The sequence below is a fragment of the Musa acuminata genome, chromosome BXJ1-11 (assembly GCF_036884655.1).
Source record: "Musa acuminata AAA Group cultivar baxijiao chromosome BXJ1-11, Cavendish_Baxijiao_AAA, whole genome shotgun sequence".
In the NCBI taxonomy this organism is placed as follows: domain Eukaryota; kingdom Viridiplantae; phylum Streptophyta; class Magnoliopsida; order Zingiberales; family Musaceae; genus Musa; species Musa acuminata.
Genome location: NC_088337.1, coordinates 9,495,001 through 9,506,338, shown reverse-complemented (window position 1 = coordinate 9,506,338; position 11,338 = coordinate 9,495,001). Strand labels below are relative to the sequence as shown.

At 38.5% G+C, this 11,338-nt stretch overlaps 2 protein-coding genes and 1 long non-coding RNA gene across 5 annotated transcripts in view; all 3 read right to left on the bottom strand.

Annotated features, from left to right (window-relative positions):
- Positions 1-406: 406 nt before the first annotated feature.
- Positions 407-1,765, bottom strand: LOC108951720 (uncharacterized protein At2g27730, mitochondrial-like). Its single transcript, XM_018820544.2, has 3 exons — positions 1,565-1,765; positions 1,402-1,491; positions 407-606 (listed from the first exon to the last, which is right to left on the bottom strand). The coding sequence occupies exons 1-3, from the start codon at positions 1,748-1,750 to the stop codon at positions 577-579; spliced, it is 306 nt and encodes a 101-aa protein (XP_018676089.2). The 5' UTR covers positions 1,751-1,765; the 3' UTR covers positions 407-576.
- Positions 1,766-3,020: 1,255 nt separating this feature from the next.
- LOC135597170 (rho GTPase-activating protein 5-like) lies at positions 3,021-7,363 on the bottom strand. Of its 2 annotated transcripts, none has more exons than XM_065089759.1 (5): positions 6,351-7,363; positions 5,315-5,435; positions 5,119-5,238; positions 4,002-4,232; positions 3,021-3,712 (listed from the first exon to the last, which is right to left on the bottom strand). In XM_065089759.1, the coding sequence occupies exons 1-5, from the start codon at positions 6,776-6,778 to the stop codon at positions 3,269-3,271; spliced, it is 1,344 nt and encodes a 447-aa protein (XP_064945831.1). In that variant the 5' UTR covers positions 6,779-7,363; the 3' UTR covers positions 3,021-3,268. The 2 variants fall into 2 exon arrangements, with proteins under 2 accessions (XP_064945831.1, XP_064945830.1); XM_065089758.1 differs by having other exon boundaries at positions 3,021-3,839; positions 6,351-7,362.
- A 1,201-nt stretch (positions 7,364-8,564) lies between these two features.
- The window catches only part of LOC108951675 (uncharacterized), a 2,860-nt gene continuing 86 nt past the window's right edge, over positions 8,565-11,338 (bottom strand). Inside the window, exons 1-4 of one of the 2 annotated variants that reach the window (XR_010481146.1) lie at positions 11,330-11,338; positions 11,080-11,252; positions 10,006-10,119; positions 8,565-9,925 (exon numbers count right to left, since the gene is read on the bottom strand). The exon at positions 11,330-11,338 is cut by the window's right edge and continues 86 nt beyond it. This is a non-coding gene — a long non-coding RNA (uncharacterized LOC108951675). Of the gene's footprint in view, positions 9,926-10,005; positions 10,120-11,079 lie in introns of both variants that reach the window. The other variant, XR_001976187.2, reaches the window with a different exon arrangement.

Here is an 11,338-nt window from a genome sequence, read left to right as displayed (position 1 = left end):
CACCATAAATGCTGAACCGAGTGGGCTCGGGTCCATTGTATCGTTGGCCAACATGCTAACTGCCGCCCGCCAATCTTACAATTTTAATATATTTCATGAATCAATTCATTTCTTGCTTCACAAATTTGACTAAATAACATCAACGAACGTGTTTGTTTCACTCTGATCCCTGCCAAGGTTTCCCATCTTTGTGTACCCATCACTGTGACTTTTGTGAGGGGGTGGGCATATCCACCAAATTGCTCTTAGTCCTAGGACAAACCTTACGAGTGTATTAATGATATCGAATCCTTGCGGAGAATGTCCCACTTCTCCAGCTTCAGCATCGCTCGGCACAAGCTAACCTTTGTGAATGAATTATAAAGCAGATAGATATATATAAAGAAGCAAACCACCAGAAGAGATCTGATGATAATGAACATCGCATTTACAACATGTCATTTTACAGTTCACAAACCACATGCATATTAACACAAAAAAGAAATCAACATACCGTTGTCTCTTATTTATGAACAGACACAAGACATTTTAGGTCCACCACTCTCTCTACACAAAGCCAAGTGTTTCCGAGCCGCATCAGCCTTTTTTACGGGGTTCCTCGGTAGTCTGCAACGACAAAAAAAAGTTGGTGTGAGAGTTGATCACAGCCGAGTCATGTCCAATTCCCGAATTTTATTACTTATTTGCTCCTTGATCACAGCTTATAGTATTAGCCATGACCACAGTTATCGGAATCGAACTGGGCGATTCAGTTTTGGTTCTATTTTTGGGAAATCGGAACCAGCGATTTCAATTCGATGGTTTCGATTTCAAACCAACTAAATATAATAAAATATAAAAATAAAATATAAATTGGATCTATGTTATGATGATTAAATTCTTAAGCTTAGAACTAATAAACCTAGGTTATTAAAAATTTTATAATTTTATTCTTCTTTATATCAACTTTTTTTTTTTTATGTTGTTATTATACTCTTTACAGTTAGTAATACATCTATTTTTCTTTAAAATTTTAAATTATTTTTAAGTTAAAACTAATAAAAAAAATTGACAATTCGAACCAGAACCGTTCGAACCGCAACCAGAACCAGAATTCCAGAACCGGTCCTGGTTTTGGGAAACCGGAATCGTTCTCGAACGGAAACCGGTACGGCGGTCGGGCCTACCTATATAGTAGAACTATGATCCGATACCACAAGATTCTAACACGTATTTCTTGAACGAGACAAGAATCACAAACACACATAAAGAACCAAACCCTAAAGAATCGAGACGATTCGCAACCCAAGAAACAAATGAACCCTAATGATTTGAGAAGAACCGAATCAGCAAAAAAAAAAAGGGCGAAGAATCAATCGCAAACGAAAAAGAAAGGAACCCTAAGGAGGATGATTTGCTTACTTTCTCGGACTCGGCCTTCCCGGCTTCCAGCCTCTCCTTCTCCTTCTCTGCCTTCCGCCTCAGCGTCTCCATCCGCTCCCTCTCCATTTTCTACACACAAAACCGGTCTCCGTCGAACACCAAAAGAATCAAGATCGAAAGAGAGAAAGGTAAGGCTGTTTACCTGGATGTAGACGTTCTCGGCGGCTCTCCCCTCCTCGCTGAGGACCCGACCCTTGCCGTCGCCGAAGTAACGGGGGGTTCTACGAGCCGTTCCCTCCATCGCGTTGGCCTCCACTAGCGAGCGATGCGCGCCGCCGCGGATCTTATCGCCATACGTGACTTGCTTCGCAAGAAGCGATGACGTCATTCCGGCGTCAAGTCCATCCAATTATACGCTTTACAAAACCGTCCCAAGATTCTGGAATATTCTAGAAGAGGCCAGGATTCAAGTGATTTATTACACAATTACTCGACAATTGTCCCTAAAATTATCTCTTTTTTTTTTCTTCTTCTTTTTTCATCCCTCAAAACCATCATTATGATTAGTTTAGGGAAAATTCCTAAAAACAGTTATTATTATTATTTTGAAAATTATCCTTATTTCCAAAATTTTCTAATGACGTTTTTTTTAACCTAATGTATGATTTTTTTTTTCATTTTCCTATGCACCAAGGTGAACTAGTCCAGTTAACTATTTTTATATTTATGTTAAAATATTTTTAATAATAAAAATACTATAATATAATATAATATAAAAAATACTATATTATAATATTTCAGTATAAATTGTATAAAAAAATTATCTGTAATATTTTTATACTGTGTCATAGTGTTTTCGACAATACTAAAAAAAATACTATAATGTAATATAAAAATATAGTTTAGGGCAAACTTCTAAAAATATTTTTTTATTTTTTGAAAAGTATCATTATTTCCAAAACTTTCTAACAAAGTTCTTTTTTTTTAACCTAATATATGAATTTTTTTTCTTCATTTTTCAATAGACCAGTTATAATATTTTTATATTATGTTAAAATATTTTTAATAAAAATATAATATAAACATATTATATTATAATATTTCTGTACAAATTTTATTTAAAAAATATATCCGTAATATTTTTATATTGTGTTATAGTGTTTTTGACAATACTAAAAAAAAAACTATAACGTAATACAAAAATACTATAATCTAATAGGAATAATATTCATTGTCCTAAAAAGATATAACACGAACCAACGATGCAAAAAAAAAAAAAAAGATAAAATAAGTTTATCGATTATATTATATCAATACCAACCAAAATATATCAAAAAATATTTTTCTAACCAAAAACATGGGCAATAACTCAAGTTCTTCGCTCGAGAATTTCTTCTCTTACAATAATATTTAATTATACGCTCAATGCATATGAAAATTCACAGTTCAGACTGAAGAATGAGCAGATTCTTAATTAGTAAGAGCAATATGGTGATGTAAGCCAATGAGCAGAAACATTCCACCAGGAGCTTAACAGTACTCCCTTTCATTCATGCATCTGTCATGACAGTCATTCATGGGTCATGCAGATAAAAGTTGAGGAACATGCAGGTTTGGCAAGAACATGTCTCGGCATGAATTTGGCTAAGCAAGAATCCTAAGCAAACAATCTTGTAGACTCTGCTGTTTATTACAAGTTTTCGGTTCCTCAGATGAACAAGAAAACAAGCACATTTTGATCACTCAAAATTTCAAGTTACCAGAAACCAAAAAACATGTTCCAAACAGTACGAAACATCGAAAGACCGAAAGCAAATTCACAGTAAATCAACCGATGCCTACCATCAGATACGAGTTAGAAGGAACAGGTTTCACCTCCATGCCTCTACAAGCTCAACCTTTGAATTTATACGACTTGCGATACTGGTCCCCCTTGACTTCTCAGCTGACAAGGAAGCTCGACTGGTAGACTTCCCCTTTGCCTTTCTGCCCTTCCAATGATTTTGATTGTTTGACTGGCCTGTCTTTTTCCTATGCGAATTTGTATGAACTGCGTTAGAACAATTAGCTGCTGATTCCTGGCAACCGGATGAACCATCGGGGCATGCTGAATTCTCAGAGAAGAGTTCATGAGTTGAATGTTGCACTGCAGTCCCTTCAGAGGCAGCATTGTCATGAGAGGTCTGAGGTGGTCCATCAGCTTCCTCATCTTTTGTTGGCCTTTCTTCAGGAACTCCAGCAAGATTGTCCACAACAGGTTCCTCGATAACACAAACATCTTCAGTTGCCTCTTTAAGACGAGCTTCAAGATGAAGCTGAGGGCTGTGATGGCCATTCTCATCAGATGGATCTGCATTAGAAAGTGAAGCATCCTCTAGAGTAGATTCTTGTCTCTCTTTAAGTGTCTTTAAGATCAGCATCCTAAGAAAATTCATCACTTGCACCGCATACATCAAAGCAGTCAAAGGATCTGCCATCTAAAATTATGATAGAAATTAGGTATAATTGTGTTAATTTGAATGGTAAGCTGTAAGTTCTCTACAGGAAAAGGCCATGACGAAAGATAGAGGAATTATTGATTAGGCTACGTGAAGGAACACGGTTGGATGTATAAGTGCCATGCATTTACCATTAGATACCTGAGTCATGTTTGGAGCAAACACTGTTGCAACATTGCGTGCATTCATCTTGTTTTGTTGTTCTTCTTGGACAACATCAGCCATCAAATTGATAGCCCAATCCAATAAAGCAGCCTCTGTTGGTGGTAGCAATCTAGCAAGCCGAGAACATTCTTCTTCTGTCTGGCATTGCATCACCTGCTCAAACGAAAGAGAGTCCAGCAACCCGGTAGGAAGTTCTCTAAACCAGGCCTGTAGAAGCATCAAAATAATGAAAATGAAAACATGCAGAAGGTAATATTTTCAGGAAGATCAACTTTTCTGTGGAAATTGTTCTCGGCATATGTTTAATGTATTGAATTTTAGTTCAAAATCAAGAGTGCATAAAGAAGTATCTATTAGAAGATCGTATGATAAAATTAGACAAAGTGCAATGGCATGAATTAACTAGTAAAGAAGACTTCTGCAATGGTTTCATTTCCAAAATATGATATTGCTTCTGTCTCCATATTCCCATTATATAGAGAACTGCTACATCAAATATTTACAGAATGAGTTAGAGAACAACGAAACAAGACGCGATTGGTTCCACAAGTGTGAACATATATTTCCACGAAATTTATGACCAACCTCCAGAAACGAAATCTGACTACATTTCAAATAAAGGTTCTTAGTTTATTGTGCATTATCCATCACATATTAAAAGTCAACAGAAGCACGAGACATCCACCAAAAAAGAAAAGTGAACTGTTTGCAGTATGTTATCTATCATCAGCGAGAAGGCCCAACCATTTGGTGTCGGCTAAACTACTGGCGTAGTACACTAGCAAACAGGACTGTATCATCATAATTATAATAACAAAGAAAAGGTAACTAGAATATACCAAATATGATAAAAAGAATTTAAAATTTTGACACAAGAATCAACAAACTCATCCATTCTAATTCTCCAAACTAACATCTAATTTAATGAACTTTTATTGAAAGATTGTAGTAATCTAGCGAACAGACAGTAACACAGAACATGCAGAATACACAGACCATAGGTGTTCTGCCTTGAAACAAGCTTTATACCTTTAAAGGGTGTATGCATTTAGTATATACATGTGCGGCAACAGGAAAAAGTTTGTAGGCATACCTTTATTAAACCAGCCAGACAGTGCACATCAACACCCTCCGGCACTATTCCATTATTTAGCTGATCTCTCACATATTCCTCTTGGCCATTTTCAGCATTAATTCTGAAGATTCCTTCTGTCTGTTCAGTTTAAATAGCATCAAATATTAGGGATCTAAAAATTACTACAAAGTCTATTAAGAATCAGCAAATATACCCGAAGGCCGCCTTGCTCATAAAGACGTCTTTGCATCAGCAAGAGTATGGTCGGAACACTATTGCCTCTAGAATCATATGAACATTGCATAGATTCAGTGGAAACACCAAAGACAGTTGCACTGCAGCAGAAATTTAGCATGTTACATAAAATAAAAGAAAGGGTGAAAACACAAAACCCAGAATTAGTCGATCCTCAACACAATCAAGAATCAACCAATTCCAACCAGTTTGGCCAATTTGTATTTAAGTTCCAGATGTTTAGAAGGCAGTCATAATTAGTAGTCTGGTAGGCATGTTTCTTAAATGGGTACATGTTAACGTTCAGGCAGCTCATCGTCGATGAGATATTAAGACCAGCTATAATCAAAATCCCGCATTCCTTATTAGAGATATTACGATTTGGCTCGCTGAATAGTCAGGTCATTGAAAAGTGATACAAATGGACTCAAAAGGCATCGTCAGTTCACCTGATAGCAAGAAGGCCATAAAATTGTTTGGTGAAGGATAACAAAAGATGAAATTTTGTGCTGATGAAAATAGATCAACATCTTTAACAAAGATGTTTCAAACAAGCTTGCGATTATAAGCATGAAACATGATATTGTAAGTCACGCAACATGCTTCCTGAGGGTGTGCATGATTAGCACTTCAAAGTTCCGACCTACTTAATCGACCGGTTCTTCCAAATAATCAGCATCCAAAATTTTCTATTCCTCACAACAAGCAATGACAATTTCCATAACACACACCAGAACTAGAAAGAAAAATTAGAGAAAAGAGCGCAGTTAAATTCTGCTAATTAAGAATTTATAAATCTATCTATAAACTGGAAAAGAATATTTTTGTTAAGAAATAAGAATTTAAATGTAAAGTTTCAACTGTAATATCTCATGAAATTTAGAGGCTTCGAATTCATGATAATTATTCCATTTAAAGAACATGAAGTTGTCCGCAAGTCAAAGAGTCAACCAAAAGCTCACGCTTTTTTCCCAACAAGAACACAATCTAAGCAGGAAAAGCAAGTGATTTCAGACCTTGCGCTGGGGGCTCTGCAGGGGACCTCCGGCTCGAACTCGACAGGCAGCCCGAGAAATCCATGGAACCGGTCGAAGGTGACGTGTGCGACGTGCTGCACCTCAGTGGGGCACCCAATTTCCATGGAGCCGAAATCCTCGTCGTCGACTCCCTCCGGCTTGCACCCCAGCAGCGACTTCCGGAACAACGTCAGCAGCAGTGCCAACACAGACAGCTGCTGCTCCTCAACTCCTTCCCCTCTCCTCGTTTCCCTCTTCCTCTCTATCGCACCGCCGGCACCACGCCTTTCATTCTCCTCCTCCTCTCCGCCCCCTCGAATGCCATTGGAAGGGTTTAAAAGGCCATTCGAGCCATCATTCGGGTCGCAAGAAAGGGTGCGTCTGGGAGACGAGGCGAAGTGGGAAGGGGACCGGAGCACTTCAGCCATAGCTTGGTATTATGAGGATTAAAAGTGGAGGAGGTTGGGGTGGGCCGAACAGCAAGTTCCAGTATTAAGAAAACAAGATCAACAAAAAGGAAAGGTTGGATTTTCAGAACAGTGTCTGGGTAAAAATTGGATTTTTAGAACAATGTTTGGGTAACGATTGGGTTTTTAGAACAACGGCTGGAAAAAGATTGTACTTGTACAACACGAGCACTTCTGCTCCTTCTCCAACATGGAAAAAAGGCATGGATTTGGAGGGGGCCTAAGGACTGTTCTCGAATGGAGTTGGATTGAAGGAAGGTTGAAGTGGTGGGACGTGAGAAACATCACTTTAGATATGTATTTTTCTTCTTCCCCTTCACGGCCGGCTCTGTCTCTGCTTCTGGCTTCGTTTGTCCTTAGCTTTGTGCGCTTCTGGAGACGGAAAAGGCATGGTAATAGTGGAAGGGAACGTGGATGGAAGCAATAGAAGATAGGGTGAGGAGGGACGGCTTCAAAACTGCTCTCTTCCTCTTTCTTGTGCTGATTAATTGCTTGAAGAATGGATGAATCGTGTTTAGAGACACTAAATACACCAAAAATCGGAGAGAGGGAGGGGTCGGGGGGGGGGGGGGGTGGGGGGTGGGTGTGGTTTTGGATTGACGACCACTTTTTTGTCCTGGGACTTGGTGATTGGTTTTTGTGTGGCAGGGGGACCAAGAGCTTCTTTTGGACTTGGTAGAAGCATTTATTATGATGTACTGGGATCAGAGTAAAACAACTCGGGTTTCAAGAACTCAGAATTAAAACAGTGTTGATTTGGATGGACAAATGCTTATTATGCTGATTGATTCGAGGTCAAGAACAAGATCATATTTCCCAAGTCAGCAAAATGAAGCCTCTCTTACAGGTGAAGCTCAATTTGATTTTGATTCAGCTCAAAATCTCAAAAAGGTGTCTTTTGGAGAGATATTGTTTGCGAAGACACATTACGTCTTGAGAGCAACACAGCAAATAATACAAGAAGTCGAACAGGGGGTTGGCTTCACAATCTAAACAATAGTTTAGCTTGCAACTTGCATCTTAGATTTATCCCAACATGGAAACCCAATCAGAGTCTTGCCTTCCTGGCTTGTTGTTCATCATACATCCTGAGCTTACAGAGTAGTTTATGGAGACGAGGCCTGAGAGCAGCTCATTCATGTGCCTTCTTCGCTTGCAGGTGCAGTTGCGAGGAAGAAGAATGGTGGGTCCAAAAAGAGTTGAATATAGAGGGGGAAAGAGATATGGTCTAACAAGTAGCTTAATGATCCAACCATTGTAGCTGGTTGGCTGCAAAAGGAGAAAAAGAGGATGAAACTAGTGAAGCTTTTTGTTCATAGTGGAGGTTTCTTGCAAGGGACATTCTTCTCTAGTGCTTGTGAAGGAAGCTACTGCCAAAGAGGAGAGGCAGCAGACAGCTGAGGCCCAGACAGCAATTCATAAACAAGAGTCTTTGTTTGATTGTTTCTATCCCAATCACGACAGTTGTATGATTCGGATTTGTGGTCATGATCCCCACAATTCCAATGCAACAATCACAATCAGATGGGTGCGGACACTTGTCCAACTTTGTTGTGTTGTGTGATTCATGCATGATATGTTGTTGTTCATGAATGTAGGATTGTCTTGACTGAGTATAAGATTTCTCACTAGTACAGTGATATAGTTAGGTTTGCTTCACTTTTTATTCACATTGGACCATTCAACATGATGGTTCTTCAAATGTTTCAACAAAAAAAATAATCTCCTTCCATTACATTAAATGATGTACAAGTCAAACTTAAACTTGACACCTTCATGATTGTCTAGATAGAAGACACATATAGCCAAGCTATTTGTACAAAGGATAGATACATCATTAAACATGCATTCTTTGATGCAGAGATATCCCATTGCTTCTTGTCAACAGTCTTCTTTTAGCTGGAGATTCTTTCTTTGTATAGGATCCATGTCAAAATTGACATATATCAATTTCTTCTTCTAAATTTACCACTTAGGAAATCAAGATTTGAGTCATTGTATGCATATTGATGGTATATCCTTTATATCCATATCGAGATAAGGAGGAGGGGATAACTCTAGCAATTAGTCAGTTTATGTGGATGTCCATCCCATTCCTGTTTCTGTAGATCCAATCTTGTCACACTTGTTACTGATCTCCTCCCTGCTTCCATCAGTGATGTCCAACATTAAAATAAACACTGCAGCTTTCCTGCATCTCAAAGCAGAGAAATTAGAAGAGAACGTCCCCAAACTTTTCTCCTCTGCTTGCTGGTACAGAGTTATATAGTAAAGAAAAGGATGCTGCAGCCCATGATGGAAACAAGGAAGGAATTCAAATTCAAATGCTGGAAGAGCAACCTGAGGACAGCATGGAAATCCTCAAGAACTGAGATCAGAATGCTAATGTTAAAGCCAGTTGTTGGTAGATCTATGTCAGCCACAAAACATATATTAAATCAAACAAACAATGGATCAAGTCACTTGCTCTGATCCAGAGAACGCTGTGCAAAGGTGCAAAATATAGCGCTGCATAATCTCCTGTAGTACCAAATACATTTCCACTCGGAAATCCTACTGCAAGATATCAGAATCAGATGAGACTCGATCAGGAACCATTCACCTACTCATTCTGATCCTTCAGGCTGAAGGATGAATGGTTGTACACATTATTGAGGTTGATAGAATACAATATTAGGAGTTTGTACGCCACCAATGCCCAATAATTGGATTCCATCACTCACCAGAATAAAGAGCAGGAGCCAACAAGATGCAAAGCAAATCTGTTAATCTTAATCCAGTTCGATTCCCTTCTCTGACACGTACATGTTCCATTTCTATGTGCAGTAGGCATCCCTTCCATTTACATTTGCAAGAGACCACCTCCCATCCTCTTGCTGCTGGTGTTGTCAGGCCATGGGGAACTGTGATTGCACCAATCACTTTATTTGAAGGGCAATGGAGGACAGGAGGTGTCCAGCATGTAAACACTGTAATGATTCAGTCACTGTAATTTAATCAAACAACTACAGATCTCCCCGCAAACAACCAAATGCGCTTCCAAGAGGTAGTCAAGCCATGAAAAATGGTGTCACATGTTCTGCCAATAGGATTTTGTTGTCGCATCCTCTGAAGAATGAGAAATGAGAGAGTTATTTGTTGTAGAGTGCATAGGGGAAGTTAAAAGAGACTGAAAAGGGAATACATACTTTGATATTTTGTTCTCATAAAAGCAAAAGGTAGCATTCTTGCTTGCAACCTTAGATGATATTTTGACTGAATCAAAAGCACGAATTCGACGTGCAAACAGAAGGCACACCAAGCTGCAGAAGTGAGCATCTTCAGAAATGTAACCAAGAACAATTGGTAAAAATATGTATTTTTATCAACTAGGTCCCAATGTCTTTAATATTTAGTACTCGTAGGCTAACAGTAAGTTGAAATATTTATATAAGATTGAGCATGGAAAAAAATGAGATCACTCAACAAGCACACCTAGAAAATAATAACATTCAAATTCCTGGTAGAAGGAAAAAGAATTAACATGCGATAATTCAAAAACAGCTCCACCGGATAAGAACCATAGCTGAATTTAGTAAAGAATCCAAAGTCTCGAATAACTATTTGGAAATTGGACATGTACATTGTAACATCCCAGATTTATTTCCATATCGAAAGTGAGCTAAGACTTAGATTGACATCTAATGAGTATACTACTATAAGATCAGCATTAAACATTTTATGTCAGTGGTTCAGGCTTAACAAAATTATTAGACCGGCCAGTACTGGACATGATGAGAAGCTCGAGTAGGAAGGAACTACTCGTTGGCAGGGCCAAAGAGGATCAACTTATAAGGGTTTGATGAGTATATAACTGTTAAATTAGACTTTAAGCATCTTGGGCCAGTGGTTCGAACTCAATCAAGTTATCTAAAAGCTTGATACCATGTCATCAGATAATGACATACTAGGTTGATACCATGTCAAGCATTCAACTACCAGCATTCAACTACACGGGTTATCTATCTATAAGCTAAACTAAACAAGAATAGAGTAGCAAACAAATTAAAAAGATGCTAATTTATAACCAATTTCATCGCCAAATCATGGGAAGAAACCTCAGAAGAGAGTGATGCAATAACTTGAGTTCAAAACCAAGTGCTAAATTTCACTATATCTTTACCAACCATGGAAAAGGAGGTAAAAAAGGGATTCTTTATAAGATCGAAAGAAATCGAAAGAAAAACAAATCCCATTTTTCCCAGGAGAGGTAGTGGAGAGACCTATGAGATCTCTGCTCGAAACAAGAAAGGTGATCTGACTGCATTCACTTTAACTAGGTACGTTTTCCGACCCAAATAGCTGCGACATCACGCCAAATTGATGTAGTTTTTAGTAGCCAAAATGTACAATTCCAATCAAATCCTCCATTCATGATGGCCACGGATCACAAACCCTGAACGGAATCCCACAAATATATGAGGTAGAAACACAAGAGAGACGACAACCGCACGAGGGTTCTTCAGCTCTTACCACCGTCGC